Consider the following 24,411-nt stretch of genomic DNA (forward strand, 5'->3'; position numbering starts at 1 on the left):
TATGCTTAATAAAGTGATTCACAAAGAGCAGTTTTAGTATCGTAAAGGACAATTCCGCCATTTTTCAACCTCATTCATCATCTCCAGCACCAAACCAGAGTGAAAACAGAGTATTTCTATGATCTGTGGCTGTAAAGAAAAGGTCCTAAAAAAATACTTCTCTGTGACATCACAGGGTAGGATTAAAGTTTAAAAAAATGATTTTCAAACCCTTCAAGTTTCTAGCCCAAGGGAGGGTATTTTCTTACTCCCCACATCACCGCAAATCTCAGTGTTTGAAATTCACTGTTATTAAAATGTTTTAACTTTTGATGTCATCAGGCAGAACGTTTTATTTTTTCCTACAAAATTTAGAAATGTGCCATTTTTTTAATACATATGTTAACACTGGTATTGTACTGGAGATAATGAAACTGATGTTGAAAGTTGGAGGAGTTACCGTTTAACCAAATATACTAGTTCCTCTGATAAGCTGTGGTTGGAGGGTGTGAGTGTGATAAGTGTTAAAAATCGTACCTGTGGTATTGTGCTTGGAGGAACTGGAACTCATCCTTGATTCGGTCACACGAGTCAGAGGTCGTGAATTTCAGCTGCTGCGATGAAGCCTGAGACACAGAAACACCATCAAACATGTCAGTGAAATCAGACAGATCTGGCCTGGCTCACACCAGTAGGACTGAGTGTTGTATTGTTATCAGGGTTGGAACCGAAATTATTTTACAATCGTTTCATTCTGAATGGAATTWAAAAAAAATACTGTTCCAACCTGCAAAATATGTTCTGAACAGCTTCCAAACAAAAAGTACCGGTTTATAATGTTCCTTTTTTAAATTAAAATTACTTTTCCAATCAGTGCGGATAGAGCAGCTTGCTATGGAGCCGGCAAGCTATAGCCTAGTTGTTTATATGCGTGATGGACAGACAGGTGTAGGGCACGAGATGCGACTGCCATTATGTGGGCGGGAGTGAGCAAGAGAGGGTGGAGGCGGCTTGACTTGAAGCGATAGGCATCTTGTTAATGACATGCATTATCTGAATTTGGCCTACAGAATTATACCTACAGAGGAGCACATTCTATGGAGGAACTTTGAATGTCTGAACTTCCGACAGTTGGCTTAACATTAGACCAGAGCTAACGTTAGATAGCTAGCTAAAAAGGTTGTGTGCAGAGCGGCAACAGAATTAAAACTACGTCGTACCTTTTTGTAGTTAATAAATCTGATGTGAAACATGATAACTATAGTATCCTTAACTAGCATTGAAAAAGTTAATCCATTCTTCTGTAATTAAAATCTCTCCCTAATTTCTGAATCACGCTTGAAACATAGCTAGTAGGCTACAGTCACCTGTGCTTTGGAAGGGGAGGGGCAGGTTGCATACACACACTAGCAAAAATGTTCAGCTGGCAGGCACACTAGAATAAGTTTGAGTTACAGAGTGAGGTCTTTGCATAGGCGCTTTGTTGCGTTTTTTTGTGGGACTGAAATAAAAATGCCTTGAACGTTAAAATAATGTTATCAAGCGGTTCCCATGCTTTTAAAATAACAGTATAGATCACTTTGGTTCCCGGTTCTGATTATGTTCCTCAATTTAGTTATTTTCCGGTTTTCGGTTCCGTCCCCTAAACCGGTTCCAACCCGATTGTCATTATAGTCACATTACTTTACAAGCAGTAGTGGTGGTAGATGGACTAGTTGTGTCTTTGTGCCAAACTCACTGCAGCTTTAAATCCAAATAGGAACAAAATCTTGTTATTTTTCAGCTGACAGCATAATGGGTCAAGTGGGAAATCTCTTAAATGTGTGTAGCATTTCATTTAAAATAACTGTAGGTCTAATATAGTTTAATCAAAAACCTATACAAAATGGTAATTTCCCCACTCCCGTTGACTCACTCCAGTTGTAACCATTGCCACGGCGCAATCACTACTTTACCTCCAATGCCAACGTGTCAGTGAATGATGAAGCCAAAAACAGTACAGTATGATAGAAATCCCCAATCATTGTGACATTGGCTAGCTAAGCTCATGTGCAGAAACACTTACAACGTGTCAGTTTGTCACTTTCAGGAGGTTGGAGTACTCACATGTTCAGACATTGGCTCTAATCCAGGTTGTGCCTTTACCGTTCAAGAAAGTTAACTAACAAATAATTGTTCACTTCTCAAACCCCAGTCTGGTCAGCTTTGCAAGCGTCCCCGGAAGTCTCGATGTAAAAAAATCCCTATTACAGCCTTCGTTGTGATAATTGCGTTGTTTGCTCTATAACCCATTCATTCATACGCCAGCGTTATATACGATAAGGCCATGACAACAAAAATACAGTCAGTGGCGGAATAAATTCAACTAAATATACATTTGTTTCATCACAAAACCCAAAGAGCAACACCTGTCTGGTGAAGTACACAAAGCAATTATTGCATGTAACAAACAGTTATGACCTGCAACATGGTCAAGTTCGTTAATGTGTGACAGTTTACTAAACTACTGATTTTAGAACCACAGACTACACAACACAAGTCAGCACAGACACCAGGAGCACTTCCGCCGCTATTTCAGAACCATTTCAACTGAAACATTTAAAACGTCAAATCAAGGCTATATGCTTAGTTTAATACACTGAAAACAAACTTAAAGGACATCAAATCTATTTTGTCAAATCACTGTTGCTAAATATCATGTGGCTATCCATTGTACTTATTTCTGTGTGCGTGCAAGCAAAATTTTTTTTTTTTTAACTCACCCTACTTGTAGACTAGTTGAACGGCAATGCCGTCATCCTCTCTTTCATGTTGGCAAAACGGTCTATGGCTCTGTCATATAGTATGTTTTTTGTTGTCATAGGCTACCTAGCTAAAGTACTTGCTTGCTTAGCTTCCTTGCTTGGGCAACAATGACCCAGCTAAGTTAGCTAGCTAGTTAACGTGAGCCTAAAAAGGCTAGGCTACAGATTGAACTTCAAATCATCTGAGGCCAGTGGCACTACATGCACTACATGACCAAAAAGTATGTGGACACCTGCTCTTCGAACATCTCATTCCAAAATCATGAGCATTATTTTGGAGTTGGTCCCCCCCTTTTCTGCTATAACAGCCTACACTCTTCTGGGAAGGCTTTCCACGAGATGTTGGAACATTGACGCAGGGACTTGCTTCCATTCAGCCACAAGGGCATTAGTGAGGTCAGGCACTGATGTTGGGCGATTAGTCGTGGCTCGCAGTCGGCATTACAATTCAACCAAAAGGTATTCGATGGGTTTGAGGTCAGGACTCTGTGCAGGCCAGTCAGGTTCTTCCACACCGATCTTGACAAACCATTTCTGTATGGACCTCAATTTGTGCACGAGGGCTTTATGCTGAAACAGGCAAGGGCCTTCCCCAAACTGTTGCCACAAAGCTGGAAGCACAGAATAGTCTAGAATGTCATAGTATGCTATAGCGCTAAGATTTCCCTTCACTGGAACTACGGGGCCTAGCCCGAACCATGAAAAACAGCCCCAGACCATTATCCCTCCTACACCAAACGTTCTTGTGCTGTCTTTGCGTGCAGAGGCAGTTTGCAACACTCACTACCGAGTTCCAAATGAGAACAGACTATTTTTACGCGCTACGCGCTTCGGCGGTCCCGTACTGTGAGCGTATGTGGCCTACCACTTCGCGGTTGAGCCATTGTTGCTCCTACTTGTTTCCACTTCACAGTAACAGCACTTACAGTTGACTGGGGCAGCTCTAGCAGGGCAGACATTTGACAAACTGACTTGGACGTTGAAAGTCACTGAGCTCTTCAGTAGTCCCATGTGGCTCAGTTGGTAGAGCATGGCGCTTGCAACGCCAGGGTTGTGGGTTCAATTCCCATGTGGGGACCAGGATGAATATGTATGAATTTTCCAATTTGTAAGTCGCTCTGGATAAGAGCGTCTGCTAAATGACTTAAATGTAAAATGTAAGGCTATTCTACAGCCAATGTTTGTCGATGGAGATTGCATGGCTGTGTGCTCGATTTGATACACCTGTCAGCAACGGGTGTGGCTGAAATAGCCAAATCCACTAATTTGAAGGGGTGTCCACATACACGAGATATACAAAAGTATTAACTTATGGTTAGATCAGAATCACCATCATAATATTGGCCTGTATAGAGAATTAAGTCAAAACCACAAGTTCAAATCCCCATCCATGGCTTAGGAAAGGGACGATTTAGCAAGCTTGATGCTAAGCTCAACATGCTACGGCCGCAACATGCCATACTCTTTTGGTCCAGACAGCATCAGATACATGGGCTACACATACTGGGAGAGGGGCGCTGTTTCCCTCGGTTGGATGATTTCTCCGGTGAGATTCAGTCACTTGCGAATGGACAGAAAATGATGAAGAGGTGATTTTTTTATTGGTCAAATATTTGGCATTCATGAATACACGCCACCGTTCATCGGCAAAATCTTGTAATATGGTTATCAGCTGTCTGTGCAGGGCAGGCAACTGTCTTGTGAGTGCTGAGCAACAGCCAAATGGAGCAGTTGCTATGCCATCAGGACATTACGGGAATTTCCTTAAAATCTCACTCCATTGGGATTTTGGACAACGCTTAGAACATTTCAAAATACAAATTAATGTCCCCTCTGATTTCAATAATGCAACATAGGCACTAAAAATTATGGATCTTCAAAGGTTCTGAGAAATGTGTTCAAAAAAACTGAAGATATAGATTTTTATGGACGGCACACTCTGGCTGCCTGTAGATACTGTGATGATAGGTGGTAGTCTAATAGTAGACACCTTTTCCTAAAAGGACATGGCCGGTTCCAGATCTGACAGACTGATACATGAGGGTTTGCCAAATGTTTCCATAACTTAAAGATTTCCTGACTTTTGATAGCCAGTATTCTAACAATCAGGAGACAAAGTTAGGCTAAATGCTAAGCTACACATTCCCTTACTTACAAATCAAAACACTTGGCGACCAAGTGAAAACTGCTAGATATAAGTAGGCCTAATCCATTATCATTATCAACTAAGCAAAATCTCTACACATGCCTATCCGACAGACTTCAAGTTCCAAGCGCTCTAACCTTTAACATTATCTATCCATCCAGCCAACCGTGGCAAAGACAGAGCAAATAGCAGCTATATTGCCTACACAAGACAAAGCCAGTGTCAACAAAAGGCACTTAGGGACAAAACACTAGCTGGTTGTTCGCTGCTCTTCCCGCCCCAGCCCTGCAGCACCACTGAAGTCAGCCTGGCTCTGCAGGTAGCCCCCAGACAGTTTTTTTTTGTGGGGGGTACTGGGGAGGGGTGATCTGGTTGCCTCTGTGTTTAGCACAGTATGCAAACATTTAAAATACCAAAGGTTCTTTGAGTCAATAGCCTCAGGTGGAGCTTTCCAGTGCAGAGAGAGAGAGAGAGAGAGAGAGAGAGAGAGAAAGGGAACGAGAGAGAAAGTAAGAGGGAGTGAGGGCCCCCAGTGTTTCTTCCCATAAGTTCCTCCCACACAGTAGTCTATCAGCCTCACTCCGAACACAGCTCCAACCCGGAGTAGGTAGAAGTTGCCCTTTAACCACAGATACAGGGTCAGATATTTTTTTTTATCCCCTAAGGGTTAATGTTAGGGTTTGAGGTAGGGTAATCCGATCCTAGATCTATGGTAAGGAGCAACTTTTGCCTCGAGCCAATGAAGAAGTGCCGAAGCGAGAGGCCCCGTCTTCGGTCTTTCCAGCAGGTGGCGTGTATTAGCATTTAAAAAAAAACTTTTTCACTAAGCCAGGAGTTTTTGTATGGCCAAATGAGTGTGTGGAATTTGGTCAACAAAACATGTAATGGCTTATTTTCTACATGAGGCTTATTTGATCGAATATACGTTTTGTAATGCTTAGGTTGTTACGAGTGCACTGACAAGAGGAACACGTCACAGCCTGGCAACTTTGAAATAAAACAAAACATTATATCAGTTGTTCACATGCGTATCTGCCCTCTAATTGGCTAGAATGGTCCCACCTGATCTCACCTCCTCCCAACTGCCTTCCATCTTTGAAGGCAGTTGAAGGCTCTAATTGTTAGAGCGGCCACTTGAGTATCTGGTAAATATAATGGATAATCTATGCACGAGCGCCCCACATATGCAGGCCTCTGACCTTTAACCTCACCCACATGCAACCTTTGAAGTACTCTAGGCTATATAAACATGCAGTATGGCTGAGCCTACTGTTGGTGGTGTAGTGCTGTAAAGTGACCAAAAAGAAAAAGCTCTGTGGGACCTTCCAAGCACACAACAGATGGACGCACATAATGTTAATGAAATACTGCCGTAATACGGTGACACATGCCATCTGGCGTGACGAAAAAAAGGTGCCTGCTCTGCGCGGGTGTAAAATGCGTGCACCCGCGCGTGTGTATGTATTGGCCCAAGTGTGTGAGGTAAGCACGTCTCGATCCAGAGAGAGGACATAAGCCTCCATAAAGATGCTCTGCTGCCTGTGAAGATAACACCTAGTCCTTGGAATGAAACATGCATACACACATACAGTACCAGTCAAAAGTTTGGACAAACCTACTCATTCCAGGGTTTTTCTTTATTTTTACTATTTTTGTCACTGTAGAATAGGTAAGACATCAAAACTACAAAATAACACATATGGAATCATGTAGTAACCAAAAAAAAAGTGATAAACAAATCAAAAAATATGTTATATTTGAGAATCTTCAAAGTACGCGCTCGGCATTCTCTCAACCAGCATCATGAGGTAGTCACCTGGAATGCATTTCAATTAACAGGTGTGCCTTGTTAAAAGTTCATTTGGGGAATTTCTTTCCTTCTTAATGTGTTTGAGCCAATCAGTTGTGTTGTGACAAGGTAGGGGTGGTATACAGAAGATAGCCCTATTTGGTAAAAGACCAAGTCCATATTATGGCAAGAACAGCTCAAATAAGCAAAGAGAGATGACAGTCCATCATCACTTTAAGACATGAAGGTCAGTCAATACAGAAAATTAAGAAGTTTTAAAGTTTCTTCAAATGCAGTCGCAAAAAAAATTCGCGCTATGATGGAACTGGCTCTCATGAGGACCGCCACAGGAAAGGAAGAGTTACCTCTGCAGAGGATATGTTCATTAGTTCCCAGCCTCAGAAATTGCATCCAAAATAAATGCTTCACAGAGTTCAAGTAACAGACACATCTCAACATCCACTGTTCAGAGAAGACTGTGTGAATCAGGCTACTAAAGGACACCAATAATAAGAAGAGACTTGCTTGGGCCAAGGAACACGAGCAATGGACATTAGACCAGTGGAAATTTGCTCTGATGAGTCCAAATGTGAGATTTTTGGTTCCAACTGCCGTGTCTTTGTGAGACGCAGAGTAGGAGAATGGATGATCTCTGCATGTGTGGTTCCCACTGTGAAGCATGGAGGTGGTGTGATGGTGTGGGGCGCTTTGCTGGTGACACGGTCAATGATTTATTTAGAATTCAAGACACACCTAACCAGCATGGCTACCACAGCATTCTGCAGCGATAGGCCATCTCATCTGGTTTGTACTTAGTGGGAGTATCATTTGCTTTAAACAGGACAATGACCCAATACACCTCCAGGCCGCGTAAGGGCTATTGAACCAAGAAGCGAGAGTGATGCGGTGCTGCATCAGATGACCTGGTCTCCACAATCACCCAACCTCAACCCAATTGAGATGGTTTGGGATGAGTTGGACCGCAGAGTGAAGGAAAAGCAGCCAACAAGTGCTCAGCATGTGGGAACTCCTTCAAGACTGTTGGAAAAGCATTCCAGGTGAAGCTGGTTGAGAGAATGCCAAGAGTGTGCAACGCTGTCATAAGGGCAAAAGGTGGCTACGTTGAAGAAAGCAAATCATTTTATATTTGAGTTAACACTTTTTTGGTTACTACATGATTCCATATGTGTTATTTCATAGTTGTGATGTCTTCACCATTATTCTACAATGTAGAAAACAGTAAAAATAACGACAAACCCTTGAATGAGTAGGTGTCCAAACTTTTGACTGGTACTGTACATACAGTTGAAGTCAGAAGTTTACATACACTTAGGTTGGAGTCATTAAAACTAGTTTTTCAACCACTCCACAAATTTCTTGTTAACAAACTATAGTTTTGGCAAGTCGGTTAGGACATCTGCTTTGTGCATGACAAGTAATTTTTTCCAACAAATGTTTACAGACAGATTATTTCACTTATAATTCACTGTATACTATTCCAGTGGGTCAGAAGTTTACATACACTAAGTTGACTGTGCCTTTAAACAAAATTCCAGAAAATGATATCATGGCTTTGGAAGCTTCTGATGGGCTAACTGACATATTTTGAGTCAATTGGAGGTGTACCTGTGGATATATTTCAAGGCATACCTTCAAAATCAGTGCCTCTTTGCTTGACATCATGGGAAAATCAAAAGAAATCAGCCAAGACCTCATTAAAAAAAACGTAATACTGCTCAGGAAGAAGACGTGTTCTGTCTCCTAGAGATGAACGTACTTTGGTGCGAAAAGTGCAAATCAATCCCAGAACAGCAGCAAAGGACCTTGTGAAGATGCTGGAGGAAAGAGGTACACCGGGTTCCCGTTATTCAACCCTAATGTGTGTGTGCCCTCCCATTGGTTTTTGTGTGTGTGCTGGTATGCCCTCCTTGTCCATGCATTGTGTGTGTGTGTGTTTTGACTGCCATGCTTGGCCTGCCTTGCAGTCTATGTTTGCGAGTGCACTTCACTAGAAGTGATAAAAGTAGAATAATCCCCTTTAAAGCGTCTTAACAAGGTCAAATCAGCTGGGCTCAGGGTGGGGGATAACCGCATCTCAGGAATGGGGGTAAGCCCGGCCTGGTCCATGGAGATAAAAATCAAAATCAAATTCCTGGCCCAAACAGGATTAGGCTCCCTGTTGCTGTATCTAAAGCCCAGTCCAATGCTGAAGAGACAATCCAATTCCTCAGCCCCTAACATGCATGGGTTGGCCTGGCCCTGAGCCAGTCAGACCTCTGTCTCTCTGCTCACTGGGTACAGTGGCTCTATAAGCATATCAGGGTGATTCCTCATGAAACCAACATTTAATTCATAGAATGGTCTTTTAGAGGAAGGATTGTTGACATATATTTGTATCTAAAAGCATAATTGGGTTTGCATATTTATCACATTCTGGCCTTTATATTTTAGAAATTTAGCAGGCTCTCTTATCCAGAATGACCAGTACTGAGTGCATACATTTTCATACTTTTTTCTTCATTCTGGTCCCCTGTGGGAATCAAACCTCCAACCCTGGCATTGGAAGCACTATGCTCTACCAGCTGAGCTACATGGGACAGCCTTACCCTTTAAGACATAATGTTATAGAGGTGCTACAAAGCAAAAATTAGTGTCATATGAAGCTATACCGCTTGCTCTGAAATATGAGTGGTATTAATTTATGAAGATAAATTATGATTTGGCAATTTTTATATATACTCACTCTACGGGCACATTTAAAAAAAATTTTTTTAACTAGGCAAGTCAGTTAAGGACAAATTCTTATTTACAATGACGGCCTAGGAACAGTGGGTTAACTGCCTTGTTCAGGGGCAGAACGATTTTTACCTTGTCAGCTCGGGGATTTGATCTAGGAACCTTTCGGTTACTGGCCCAACGCTCTAATCACTAGGCTACCAACTGCCCCATATCAAAGTTCCAGAGTGGGATCTCTGCTAGTTAAATTAATGGTCATTTTATACTGAGAAATTAGCGTAGTAGGCAATGTAACCAATCACAGCCCTGCACCACAGAGTTTCTAAACCCAGAGGCGCAACATCTCAAGACTTCCGGGAAAACAGACTAGAATGGGGTTTGAGAAGTCAATGAGAAGTGAAATTCTTCCTTTAATTTTTCTCAATCTAAACATGCAATTTGCATGTTGACTGCAGGAATGTCCACCAGAGATGTTGCCAGATAATTTAATGTTAAGTTCTCTACCATAAGCCGCCTCCAACATCATTTTAGAGAAAATGGCAATACGTCCAACCGGCCTCACAACCGCAGACCACGTGTAACCACGCCTGCCCATGACCTCCACATCCATCTTTTTCACCTGCAGTATCGTCTGAGACCAGCCACCCGGACAGCTGATGGAACTGAGGAGTATTTATGTCTCTAATAAGGCCTGTTTGTAGGGGGAAAACTCCTTCTATTTGGCTGGGCCTGGCATATCTGTATTCAGTCATGTGAAATGCATAGATTAATGCATTTTATTTAAATTTACTGCTTTCCTTATGAACTGTAACTCAGTAAAATCGTTGCAATTACAGCATGTTGCGTTTTATATTTTTGTTTAACAATATAAAACATTTGCCAAATCATAAGTTGTATATTTTTCTATATTCATAAATTAAAGAATTGGTATTTTAAAGCAAAATACTACTAAATATTAGAACAAGCAGTAAAGTTTCATATGACACCAATGTTTGCTTTGTAGCACCTACAGATATATTCTTTGTTATGTAGGTCTGTGTGCGATGTTGTTCCTATATGCGTTCATCATAGGTAGGTAAAAGGTACTGTTTCATTGTAGTTTGTTTTGTGTTTTAGTGTAGGTTTGTGTGCAGGTTTAATGTTCATGAATCCATATGAAGTTCTAATACAGATTTGCGTTGTGTATCATATTTCCTTTTCCCTCTAATTACCCATTTGAGAGATTCCCTGCTGGTTTGGTTCCACCCTGAATGTGGGGATTCAGAACAAACCCCTCTCTCGCTTGCCCTCTCACGCTCTCTCTCCAGTGGCGATGTAAACAGGGAGCTGGAGCTCCAGGAAATGCAATCCCCACACTGCTGTTCCCCTCAGGCAGGATTTACACTGAGGAGGATGTTTTCTGATGATACCCGGTGTTATTGTCGGTGTGTGTGCGCCTGTGTGTGCATGCGTGAAGCATAGCCGCTCCCACAGAGTAATCGCACTCTCCTGCCTTTGTGGTCTGATCTGCTGAGCAGAAACATAGGATTGGGTTTGTAATCCTTGTTAACTTCTTATGACTGGGGGGGCAGTATTGAGTAGCTTGGATGAATAAGGTGCCCAGAGTAAACTGCCTGCTACTCAGGCCCAGAAGCTAAGATATGCATATTATTAGTATATTTGGATAGAAAACACTCTGAAGTTATAACAGAACTCATATGTCAGAAAAACCTGAGAAAAAAATTTCAACCAGGAAGTGGGAAATCTGAGGTTTGTAGGTTTTCAAGTCTTTGCCTATCCAATATACAGTGTAAAATTTGGTTTGATTGCACTTCCTAAGGCAAAGACTTGAAACCCAACAAGGTCACTGTGCATAGTGCCAACGTGAACAAGTAAACAGCAAAAAGTAGCAAGTGCAGGAGTAGACTTCTCTGCAGTGTTTCTCCCCCAATCCTGGTGGGAGTGCCATGGTGCCCCTGGTGTCGGGGCAGCTGGACACTCGTGCTCTGCGGACGCCCGTTAGATGTCAACAGTCTTTAGAACCTTGTTTCAGGCTTCTACTGAAGGGGGAGCGAATAAGAGCTGTTTGAGTCAGGTGTCTGGCAGAATGCTATGAGCTAAGTCAGGCACGCGCCCGTGAGAGTGAGCTCTGTTCCTTTCCATTTCTAGAGACAAAGGAATTGTCCGGTTGAAACATTATTGAAGATTTATGTTAAAAACATCCTAAAGATTGATTCTATAGATCGTTTGACATGTTTCTACGAACTGTAATATAACGTTTTTGACTTTGTCTGGACTAAGTGCCTGCGCCTCTTGAATTTGTGAACTAAACAAGGTATTAGTAAACAAATACTAGGTATTTGGACATAAATGGACTTTATCGAACAAAACAAACATTTATTGTGGAACTGGGATTCCTGGGAGTGCATTCCGATGAAGATCATCAAAGGTAAGTGAATATTTATAAATGCTATTTCTGACTTCTTGACTCCACAACATGGCAGGTATCTGTATGGCTTGTTTTGGTGCCTGAGCGCTGTACTCAGATTATTGCATGGTGTGCTTTTTCCGTAAAGCTTTTTGAAATCTGACAGCGGTTGCATTAAGGAGAAGTATATCTTTAATTCCATGTATAACACTTGTATTTTCATCAACATTTATAATGAGTATTTCTGTAAATTGATGTGGCTCTCTGCAAAATCACCGGATGTTTTGGAAGCAAAACATTACTGAACATAACGCGCCAATGTAAACTGAGTTTTTTTTAGATATAAATATGAACTTTATCGGAACAAAACATACATGAAGTCCTATGAGTGTCATCTGATGAAGATCATCAAAGGTTAGTGATTCATTTTCTCTCTATTTCTGCTTTTTGTGACTCCTCTCTTTGGCTGGAAAAATGGCTGTGGACACTCCACAGTGTCCGATTTCAAAAAGGCTTTACTGCGAAAGCACACCATGCGATTATGTTACGTCAGCACCTAGTCACAGAAAACCATACAGCCATTTTTCCATGGTCAGAAATGCACTGTCTCAAACAAACATCCGGTGAAAGTGCAGAGAGCCACATCAAATTACAGAAATACTCATCATAAACATTGATAAACGATACAAGTGTTTTAAAACAACGAATAAAGATAAACTTCTTAATGCCACCGCTGTGTCACAGATTCCCCCAAAAAAGGCTTTACGGAGAAAGCACACGTTGCGATTATGTTAGGTCTGCACCTAGCCACAGAAACCTGGATGAAAAAGGGGGATGTTTGTAAGCCGAAGAACACCATCCAACCGTGAAGCACGGGGGTGGCAGCATCATGTTGTGGGGGTGCTTTGCTGCAGGAGGGACTGATGCACTTCACAAAATAGATGGCATCATGAGGCAGAAAAATTATGTGGATATATTGAAGCAACATCTCAAGACATCAGTCAGGAAGTTAAAGCTTGGTCGCAAATGAGTCTTCCAAATGGACAATGACCCCAAGCATACTTCCGAAGTTGTTGCAAAATGGCTTAAGGACAACAAAGTCAAGGTATTGGAGTGGCCATCACAAAGCCCTGACCTAAATATCATAGAAAATTGTGGGAAGAACTGAAAAAGCGTGTGCAAGCAAGGAGGCCTAGAAACCTGACTCCATTACACCAGCTCTGTCAGGAGGAATGTGCCAGAATTCACCCAAATTATTGTGGGAAGCTTGTGGAAGGCTACCCGTAACGTTTGACCCAAGTTAAACAATTGAAAGACAATGCTACAAATACTAATTGAGTGTATGTAAACTTCTGACCCACTGGGAATGTGATGAAAGAAATAAAAGCTGAAATAAATCATTCTCTACTATTATTCTGACATTTCACATTTTTTAAATAAAGTGGTGATCCTAACTGACCTAAGACAGGGAATTTTACTAGGATTAAATGTCAGGAATTGTGAAAAACTGAGTTTAAATGTATTTGGCTAAGGTGTATGTAAACTTCCGATTTCAACTGTAGCTCTCTCTCATTATATATACACTGCTCAAAAAAATAAAGGAAACAACACAATGTAACTCCAAGTCAATCACACTTCTGTGAAATCAAACTGTCCACTTAGGAAGCAACACTGATTGACAATAGATTCACATGCTGTGTTGCAAAGGAATAGACAAAAGGTGGAAATTATAGGCAATTAGCAAGACACCCCCAATAAAGGAGTGGTTCTGCAGGTGGTGACCACAGACCACTTCTCAGTTCCTATGCTTCCTGGCTGATGTTTTGGTCACTTTTGAATGCTGGCGGTGCTTTCACTCTAGTGGTAGCATGAGACGGAGTCTACAACCCACACAAGTGGCTCAGGTAGTGCAGCTCATCCAGGATGGCACATCAATGCGAGCTGTGGCAAGAAGGTTTGCTATGTCTGTCAGCGTAGTGTCCAGAGCATGGAGGCGCTACCAGGAGACAGGCCAGTACATCAGGAGACGTGGAGGAGGCCGTAGGAGGGCAACAACCCAGCAGCAGGACCGCTACCTCCGCCTTTGTGTGAGGAGGAGCAGGTGGAGCACTGCCAGAGCCCTGCAAAATGACCCCAGCAGGCCACAAATGTGCATGTGTCTGCTCAAACAGTCGAAACAGACTCCATGAGGGTGGTATGAGGGCCGACGTCCACAGGTGGGGGTTGTGCTTACAGCCCAACACCGTGCAAGACGTTTGGCATTTGCCAGAGACACCAAGATTGGCAAATTCGCCACTGGCGCCCTGTGCTCTTCACAGATGGAAAGCAGGTTCACACTGAGCACATGTGACAGACGTGACAGAGTCTGGAGACGCGTGGAGAACGTTCTGCTGCTGCAACATCCTCCAGCATGACCGGTTTTGGCGGTGGGTCAGTCATGGTGTGGGGTGGCAGTTCTTTGGGGGGCCGCACAGCCCTCCATGTGCTCGCCAGAGGTAGCCTGACTGCCATTAGGTACCGAGATGAGATCCTCAGACCCTTGTGAGACCATATGCTGGTGCGGTTGGCCCTGGGTTCCTCCTAATGCAAGACAATGCTAGACTCATGTGGCTGGAGTGTGGTCAGCAGTTCCTGCAAGAGGAAGGCATTGATGCTATGGACTGGCCCGCCCGTTCCCCAGACCTGAATCCAATTGAGCAATCTGGACATCATTCGCGCTCCATCCACCAACGCCACGTTGCACCACAGACTGTCCAGGAGTTGGCGGATGCTTTAGTCCAGGTCTGGGAGGAGATCCCTCAGGAGACCATCCGCCACCTCATCAGGAGCATGCCCAGGCGTTATAGGGAGGTCATACAGGCACGTGGAGGCCACACACACTACTGAGCCTKATTTTGACTTGTTTTAAGGACATTACATCAAAGTTGGATCAGCCTGTAGMGTGGTTTTCCACTTTAATTTTGAGTGTGACTCCAAATCCAGACCTCCATGGGTTGATAAATTTGATTTACATTGATCATTTTTGTGTGATTTTGTTGTCAGCACATTCAACTATGTAAAGAAAAAAGTATTTAATAAGAATATTTCATTAATTCAGATGTAGGATGTGTTATTTTAGTGTTCCCTTTATTTTTTTGAGCAGTGTATATATATACACACACACACACACAACCTCTTTCAGGTAATACATTCAATGCAGTATCAGCCTTGTATTTAGCATAATATGCATAATAAGCTTCTAACATGCTGACCGGACACGTCGCGTGKGCGAGCGTCGCAAAACAAATTTAGAAATCCATGTTATTCAATTATTGCACCCACACTGCTTGCACGCGCCAACGAGCGTCTGCGACGCCAAGGGCTAAAATAGAAGTCATTCCTATTTCTGACGCAGATCGCGCTGAAAGTCATCTCCTCATTGGTTTATAGAAGCAGGTACCCACGTACCATCTCCTCATTGGTTATACCCACGTGGGTGACTGAAAGACGAACTTTGTTGCCGGTTGTCGTGGTAATACAATGAAAGTTTAGATGCGATCACCATATAAGTTCAAAGATGAAAAATCCTGGAAGGAGGAGAGATGACTAGAAACGATTCGGTTGGCCGTTTTATGTGTGGAATAATTGTCGGAGTAGAGGTCCTTGTGCATTTCAGGTAAAATAACAACTCAATGTTTATGTCCCAGGACAAATTAGCTAGCAACAGCAAGCTAGCTAAATAGGACAAATTAACGTTAGCTAGCAAGTGCAAGCTAACTAGCTTAATTGCCATACATGTTTAATGCTTTTCGACCTGTCCCCAAATTAATGTCATTGGTTCAGAGTTTGTTTTGATATTTTAACCTGCGTGTCGTGATCACGTTTGGTGTGGGGGGGTCAAAATAAATTTATGCACGATAGCCGGTTTGGGTTCCGTGTAACTTACAGCCTCTGTCTCTTACGCAATCACCTGTATTCCGCTGGCCTCTTTAGCTCTTCGAGTCCCATGCAGGAAATGCTACACTACAATAGCTTGCTGGACATATATTTTTTTAAGCATTTCTTATACCAATAGACTATTCAAAAAGGGATGCAATCTCTTTTTTGCAGAACGTGAAATACAGCAGCCAATAGAACTCATGGGTAGTTTGAAAGAGCGAACACACAATGGCAGTAGGCTAAAGCAGTTATTTATTCAGACCCATAACCATTCAATCTTTGTGAAGAAAAGTGAAAGCCTTTTGCATCTAATTCTAGTTCTATATTATTCAAGGATGTCATTAGCAACAATAGAGAGAAAGAGGTAGGCTACTAACACGAGGGGAAATATTATGAAAGGTATACAGTACCAGTCAAAAGTTTGGACACACCTACTCATTCCAGAGATTCTTAATTTTTTACGATGTTCTAGATTGTAGAATAATAGTGAAGACAAACTATGAAATAACACATATGGAATCATGTAGAAAAATAGTAAAAATAGAACCCTGGAATGAGTTGGTTTGTCCAAACTTTTGACTGGTACTGTTTATGCGTCAGCCTACTAAAATAGGCCCTATTATACTCTATTTCAAAATGAAAAACAAATTCACTAGCCTATACTTGTAACTGTAGGTGTGTTGCACCAGAATCACATGTACTCTTCTGCTTCATCATGGTTTGAACAATGTGTGTAATCCCAGTCCATATAATACAATAGAGTACAGTAACTCACACAAAAAGATTAGCCTACTGGAGATAGTTTCATTTATTTACCCAAGAGAGCATATAGCTAGCCACATTTATGGGCTTTTGTTTTTCAGTTGTGCGTAATGTGCAGTAGCCTATATCATATATGTATTGGATAACAGCACGATCATTTGGCCTTTTTTGAGCTTGGGCTCAGTAAATGTCATTAATGTAGTGCTCATAAAATGTATTTATTATATGGTTCATCAGGTTCAGGGAGGATCAGGTTTGAATGTTCATTCTGATCAAAGCTCTAATCAAATCCAGACATATTTATATGCTTTATAACGCCATTGAATGACACTTCCTGTTTTTGTGAGAAATACCTTGATATCCGGACAAAAAGTGATTTATTCTCTGGATGGAACATTTGTAAAATACCAGGAAAATATTAAACCCTAAACACACACACACAAAAGCCAGGGCAAAAGCACAGGAACTGCAACAAGCTGAGGAAGACTGCAAGGCAAGGGGAAATGAGCAATGTCACAAGTTAGGAAAGCAGTGAGGGAAACAGGGTTGCGGGTTTGGAAACCATAGGAAATTAAAAATGGCCTGGTGAAGGAGGCTGTGAGATTACAGAGAGTGCGGTTATGCCTGTGATTGATGGCTGTTTGTAAAAACCCAGGTTATTACTTACAAGTGTCCAAAAAGGATGTACTAAGATTACTCCCTGGTTGATAACCAAAATAAGTGGACAGACCTGCATCCTAAAATGCTCCCTCCTCTGCACTCTGACTCCTATTTGTTGAACAATGACCGTAGCTAGCTGGCTAGTTAGACCCAGCCAACCCACAGCCTACACCTGGGCACGTACAGCTCAGTCTGGGAGGGCTGCCTGCCGTAGATCTCTGGGGTTTTCAAAGAGCTCCAGGATGAGGTGTTTTGTTGCTCCAGTCTTTCTCCTGCCCTGCCTGTCTGAAAGGAGGGAGTACAGCTAATTCTCTTGTCTGGGCTCTGCAGTGCCTGTGTTCTGGCAGGTCTGGGGCCTGTACAGGGGTTGGCCAATCAAAAGCCCCCCTGCCGAGACGCTTTGTTCCAGCCCAGCGCCCTGCTCAGGGGTGCGCCCCCCCCCCCCCACACACACACATAGCCACCGCTGAATACTGATGCAGCTGCCGCTCCACTTCTAAAGCTTAGCACAAACTCTACGCAGACGCAAGATTCAGAGTGTTGCAATGTTGTTTTGTCACAAAGGGGGCGGGTCCTTTGTAATAGACTCCGGCATTCAACATACTTTTTTACTTCCTGAAAATGCTCCGTATCATTCCTTCCGCAGCCGCGGGGGCAGTGTTGTCGCTTGGTTCCTTGATCTGATCTTTAGGCTATTCGTCAAAGTAGCCCATTTTGGATTGATAACCAAATATAATCTCAGCAACTGTTCAAATAGTAAACCAAACAAGAAGAATCCACCCAAAAAATTATTTTGTTTAGAAGTAATAACTAGTTATTACAGGCTATTGTGAATTGGTAAAACCTGCTATAGGCAACTTGCTAGCCATGTGCTTTTTTACTCTATGACCAAAACATGACATTCTATTTTTAGCTGATATGGGAATGAATCTACAAGCAGCACATCAAACCGGGATAATGTTGTAGGTTACACAGGCAAGTAGAAGAATATTGCCAGGGCATATTTTTGTATTATAAATCAGATCATTTCACATGGAGATGTGGGAATCTAAAAAGGCTAGCTAGCTTGCTTGCTATGTTTTTAGTCCAGGCCAAAGTGAGCTAGCCAGCCTGCCACTAGCTACTACTAGCAAGGGAAGGTGATACTTCCTTGTTTCCACAAAATGAAAAAACAAATTAAAAATGTTGCCATCGCCCCCTTGTGAATGGGAGTGGGACCAGCGAGCATATAATTTTATCAAAAAGTGTCCCCCCCTACTCCAAAAACAATCCCACTCCACCCATGTGCACGCACATAGATCAACAGAGTTATACTTGTAGTAAACTTAATCCCCCACCAGACTCCCTCCTCTCAAATACAGACCACATCTACACACACACCATCCTTATGCTCTGCTTCTCCCTCTTGCCAACATCCTACACTTTGTCCTTTTCTCTCACAATTTTCGCAGCGTCGGGAATAATGTATACAGACAAAAGGCCAACCCACACAAAGCATGCAATAATTTATGAACACAAAACAGAGGCTCATAAAATCCACCCACACACAATCATCACTCATACAGAGTGTGGTCAGAAAGGCGCTGGGCGGAAGGCTATAACAGGTGTCTCTCCATGCAATCTTCAAGTCTCGGAATAACAACCAACAGAACCAATCCTCTCAGCAGCACAATAGCAATGCTTTTCACACATTCAACAAGGCTGTGGTTCTTTCACTTCTCAGAGGATTTAAGAAGTAATGAATTCTAACCAGGACCTAAAATCAGAACACCAAAAATGTTACACATTTTCAGCAACGGAAAAGTAAAAAATGTTACACATTTTCAGCAACGGAAAAGTAAAATATTCAACACCCTTTAGCCTTAGTCCTCGCATTTCATCTAGTCAGCAATTACTGAAATGGCTATTTGTGAAATAATTGTTTTTTGGGGGCAGAACCAATCTTTTGTGTTAGTCTTCCAAAATTGGCAGGTATGAACTCTGACAGAAAGGGGAGGTGTATATGCCTTCCATGCTTAGAATATGTGTATTTATGATTGGGACTTGGAGACTGTCCCAATCACCCAACCCAACAGTCATTTGAAAATCAGCCAGTGTGGCCCTCCAGTAAAATCAATATCACCTGTGACCCATGGCTTGCCCTCAATAGCTGTGCCCCCCGCGGAGTGCGGGGAGGTGGTGCTCTGGGCCCTCTGTCATGCTAATGAGCGACTCTGCCCTTAACGACCCAGACATCTGCTGGCTGTGTGTGTGTCAAGCCCCACATTCAATTTGTTCCCCAGAAACAAAAAGCAGATAAGACCCTTGAGGCCAGTCAGGACGTTTGTGTGTATGCGTGCATAAACGGTGTTATTTGAAGAAGTGTCTGTACCCTTGTTATTGATGTTGTGTATGGGAAAGTGTGAAAGACATGGGAAACCTTGATTTAATTTAAATATGTGTGCAATCATTACTGCATTGACGAGTGGATGTCAGCTTTGGCTAGAGACAGGTGAAGAGGGTGCTCTTGTGTGTTCACTGTGTGCTTGTGGTGCAATGTGTGAGTAACAGAGCGATTGAGCAGGGGTGGGAGGGAGTTTGTTTAATGGGCGAGACAGGGGACCATGGGGATTAAGTTCCCCCAGCTGGAGGCTTTACAGAAAAGGCTGGGGGCTGTTCTGTTAATTCAAGTGGGCTTAATAATGCCTGTGCACCCTCTTCCCCTCCATCCCTCCCAACACTACATCAAATCTGGGAGGAAATGCATGATAAAGGGCGACAAGCAGGGAAGATGTGTGTGTGTGCGCTCATGCAAACTTGTGAGTCACAGCCAACATTGCTGTATAGCCAATAGGTTTGTGAGATTTTACTCCCATACTACTACATTTAGCAGTGTGTCCCATACTACTACATGCTGTTCTGTGGGTCCTATTTACAGCAGAAACTGCTTTGAAGATGCATAGGATTAAACAGGCTCCACACAATATGGTTAACTTCAAACATCTGGGTCAGACTGCAGCCACTTCCAAATTAAGATTTCTTCACTTAAACCAACGGATTCTACTGACCCACTATAGTGACTGAGCTCTTTAGGAAAAAAATTGCATATTCATTATTTAAATGGTGTTAATCTTTTCCCCGGGTCATCTGTCAACAATCCATCATCTGCCATTTGTTTATCTGTGTTACAACCAAATGTATGCAAATACACCTGGGTCTAACATCTGGCGTTGTCCCTGGTAACAGGGGTTTGAAAGATGAGTGATAGTTCTGTAACTGCTACACTCCTGCAAGAATCCTATGCACATTCAGTTTCTTAAATCCATTACAATTACAACACCTTAATTGCACGGGGGATGAAGGCAAAATAACTTCAATTTAATTGATTTACCATGATAACATGGAATATACTAGGCTAATTACAAAAATATATAAAGGTGAAACACTCTGCTTTAAGCACTCCTAGCTAAATCACCTTTGAGGCATTTCTGAACTGGGTGAGTTTGAGAGATCCATCTCCCCTGTCAGGCTCCAGTTTAAGTCTTCCATCATAACGGTTCTAATCTCTGACAGTCATATCTATAGCTGTCACATATTTCCAACCACAGGGCCTGTGGCAGCCCAGCCAGCAGCACTGTTCAGTTTGATTTAAAGAGGGCTTCAGCAGCACAGAGTGGAGGTGCAACATTAACTACTTATGCTCCAAGGGTGAACCAACTGCTGTAGCTCTCACAAAGCGTCGCACTAAATCCATAATCCACGTTTTTAATCCTGTGTGTTGGGTCTTAATACTCCAATCAAGTAGCATAAGGGCACTGAATTGGATTAGGGGGAAAAAACAAGCGACAAATGGCCAGGTTCTCACCTTGGTAAAGGTGACTGAACCCCAGTGCACCACGTCAGAGATGACTGGCTAGCTACAGCACCAAGGCATCTTCTCCAACCTAGGGTCATTGGAATTGCAGAAAAGTGGATGGAATCCCAGAATCAAATTCTTCTTCTTTTTTTTTTTTTAGCTAAATCAACATAAACGCAAATATACAAAGTGCAACATGTAAAGTGTTGGACCCATGTTTCATGAACTGAAATAAAAGACCACAGAAATGTTACCATACGCACACAAATTTGTTTACCTCCCTGTTATTGAGCATTTCTACTTTGCCAAGACAATCCATACACCTGACATGTGTGACATATCAAGAAGTTGATTAAACAGCATGAATATTACACAGGTGCACCTTGTGCTGGGGACAACAATAAGGCAACTCTAAAATATGCAGTTTTGTCACAACACAATGCCACAGCTGTCTCAAGTTGAGGGAGCATGAAATTGTCATGCCTGCAAGAATGTCCAACAGAGCTGTTGCCAGAGAATTTCATGTTGATTTCACTACCATAAGCCGCCTCCAACGTTGTTTTAGAGAATTTGGCAGTATACCTAACCAGCATCACAACCGCAGACCACGTCAGCTTAGGATCCCTACCTGCGGGATAGTCAGGGGGGGGGGGGGAACGAATTCTGATTGGGAAGACAGGCCCAGCCAGTGGGTGGGCCTATGCCCTCCCAGGCCCATCCATGGCTGCGCCCCTGCCCGGTCATGTGAAATCCATAGATTAAGGCCTAATGAATTTATTTCAATTGACCGATTTTTTTCTCTGAACTGTAACTAAGTAAAAAAAAWTWAAAAAAAGGGGGAAATTGTGCATGTTACGTTTATATTTTTGTTCAATATATGTGTTATTTATTGGAAGCTCTGTTTAACACCAGTTTGTTATGAGGGTAAAAGTCAGTGGTCGTATCCGAATACCCATACTTGCATCCTAAAATAGGTTGCCGTTTGAGTATGCAAAAAAGTTTAATAGTATGCGACATTTCGAAAATAGAATATACTTTAAAATGACAACAGCTGATCAATTAGATATAGGGATGCCCTTCCGAAATTAATGAATTGCAGGAAACAACGTAATAGTGCATGAGGCATTATCAGTATACGGAAATGTTTAATAGAGTATGATTTTTTTAAATGTTTTAAATCGAGTATGGTTCAAATGTCAGGAAGTTAAACTCATTTCTGCCATCTGGTAGAATTCAATGCACACTCTCCCACAGTGCATTGGAAGAGGTGGGCTGCGCGTGATAGGCCCTAGTTCTCTTCAAGTAGCCAACACTAGGCCAAATTGGGAAGACGCTGAATGTGTGGTGTTCAAATATACACCAAGTAGTTTTGTTCTCCTTACAATGATCACAAGTATTGCATCGTAGGCTACATCTTTGAAAATAAGTGTTGTTTTTTTACCCAAAGTGGATTTCTGTTCTCTTGGCCTTATAGTTTTGAACTAAATACTAAACAATCTTAATTTTTTGAATGTGTCGGTAACGGGTACTCAGGATGTGGCTGCGTTATTAATGTCATGTTAAATCAGGCCTTCTGATTTGAACATATGGATTGTTTTAGTTTGCAGGCTAGGCTACCTATTTAATTAATGGATCAAGCCGTAGCAGTCATTCTGATTTTGTTCCCAATGATCAGTGCTTTAGCGTATTGTTGTTGTCCAGCGGTTCTGAATTTGCAATGAACTCGACTGTCCACGTTCCTGTGCAACAGCCTTTTGATTTGAACATTTGAAAAGTTAAGGTGTGTGTATCAGGCTATTTGATTTCATTTGTTACAGCACTTTGGTTTCACGAATAAATGTTGAAATGGAACCAAATGATCCGTTTCTATCTTCAGTCCTTTTTAAATAGCAGACGGGCTATGGTATAGGTTGAATGTGATAGTCTGCCTATAACCAGCCTGACTAGGCCTATAATTCTTATTCTGTTTAGAGCAATTAATCGAATTGGAAAACGGGCCATTATCAGGCTGGTTAATGCGATGCATGTCTGGAATTTGGGAAAATTCACCCACACCTCGGCCGCCCCACCTACACAGCCAGTCGGGAGGAGCTACTGCGTGGCATACTTTTTTATTAAAATGGTACGTGCTACATAGTATGAAAAGTTGAGTCCATAGTATACCGTTTAAGTACGTAGTATGCTAACATGGTTATTTATTTTCGGACACAGCCAGTCATTATAGAAGATAGAATGGAGATACCTTTGGGTTGCAGGCCTATCACACAAGCTGTTCCACTCCTGATGCGGGTGAGAGACATAAAGAGGCTACCCACCAACTGTAATCAGGTTGAACTCTAATGCTGAGTCTAACTCAGTCAGCGGAGGGATTCTGGAGAGTGCGATGGGGAGCCAGTAAGATCTCACACAATTACGAGCGCTTCACTTCTCCTCTGCACACTGATGAGGTGTGAAGTGGCAGGAGCGGTCCTCTCAGACAACGCCAGCCTCAGAACAGAGCTGCATGCCGCGGCTGCACTGACTGATGCAAAAAGGCACACCATTCATGTCATGAGACATCCAGGCTCTAGCCTGTGTTAGAACTGGCGACGACAAATCAGTGCAAGTGTACCGCGGCAACATAATAGTCCTGCAAAGAACCTGTTCTCAACTGGCCTACCTGGTTAAATAAAGGTGAAATAAATAAAATTGGGMTTACCTACATTTTATTCTCAAGCTTTCATTTTCAGTTATATTTGAGCTCAATTTAGCACAAGTGATGTGAACATTTCAAAAATGGATGTTTACTGCAGTGTTTATTTTTTTATCTAAATGAATAGACAAATGTGTCAGTTGTGTGACCATGGGGAGAGAACCCGCTTTTTCCAGAGACCAAAGTTTGTTACCATGGAAACTTGGAATTTAGGAAATAAACTGGATGTTGGCCTATTCCAGTCATCAAAGGCAACCGACCACCAGAGTTACTTGTTTTCATGCTTGCAAATATGTGTTCCATTACCAATGTCAAGGCACAACATAAACCTGCTACATTTGGGTTGCAGGCCATGAATCACAAGCCAGTACCAGCACTAGCCTTCATTATTATTCTGGATACTCCGGTAGATGGATACTTCACTTACGTATTTTATTGTCAAGAGCAGGGATGGGTAACTCCAGTCCTCATGGGCCTTATTGGAGGTACACTTTTTGCCCCAGCTAACACACCTGACTCCAATAATCAACTAATCATGATCTTCAGTTTAGAATGCAAATACACAATAAAAATATAAAATGCAACATGTAAGGTGTTGGTCCCATTTTATGAGATGAAATAAAATATCCCAGAAATGTTCCATATACACAAAAAGCTTATTTCTCTCAAATTGTGCACACATT

General features: G+C 42.2%; 1 protein-coding gene across 3 annotated transcripts in view; it reads right to left on the minus strand.

Annotated features, from left to right (window-relative positions):
• LOC111975535 (guanine nucleotide-binding protein subunit alpha-11) overlaps positions 1 to 24,411 on the minus strand; it is a 118,274-nt gene that overhangs the window by 13,621 nt on the left and 80,242 nt on the right. For all 3 annotated transcript variants that reach the window (XM_024003857.3, XM_024003858.3, XM_024003860.3), the window contains one exon: positions 517 to 605. In XM_024003857.3, the coding sequence (XP_023859625.1) occupies positions 517 to 605 (89 nt within the window). The remainder of the gene's footprint in view (positions 1 to 516; positions 606 to 24,411) is intronic.

The sequence above is a fragment of the Salvelinus sp. IW2-2015 genome, linkage group LG16, assembly GCF_002910315.2.
Source record: "Salvelinus sp. IW2-2015 linkage group LG16, ASM291031v2, whole genome shotgun sequence".
NCBI lineage: Eukaryota > Metazoa > Chordata > Actinopteri > Salmoniformes > Salmonidae > Salvelinus > Salvelinus sp. IW2-2015.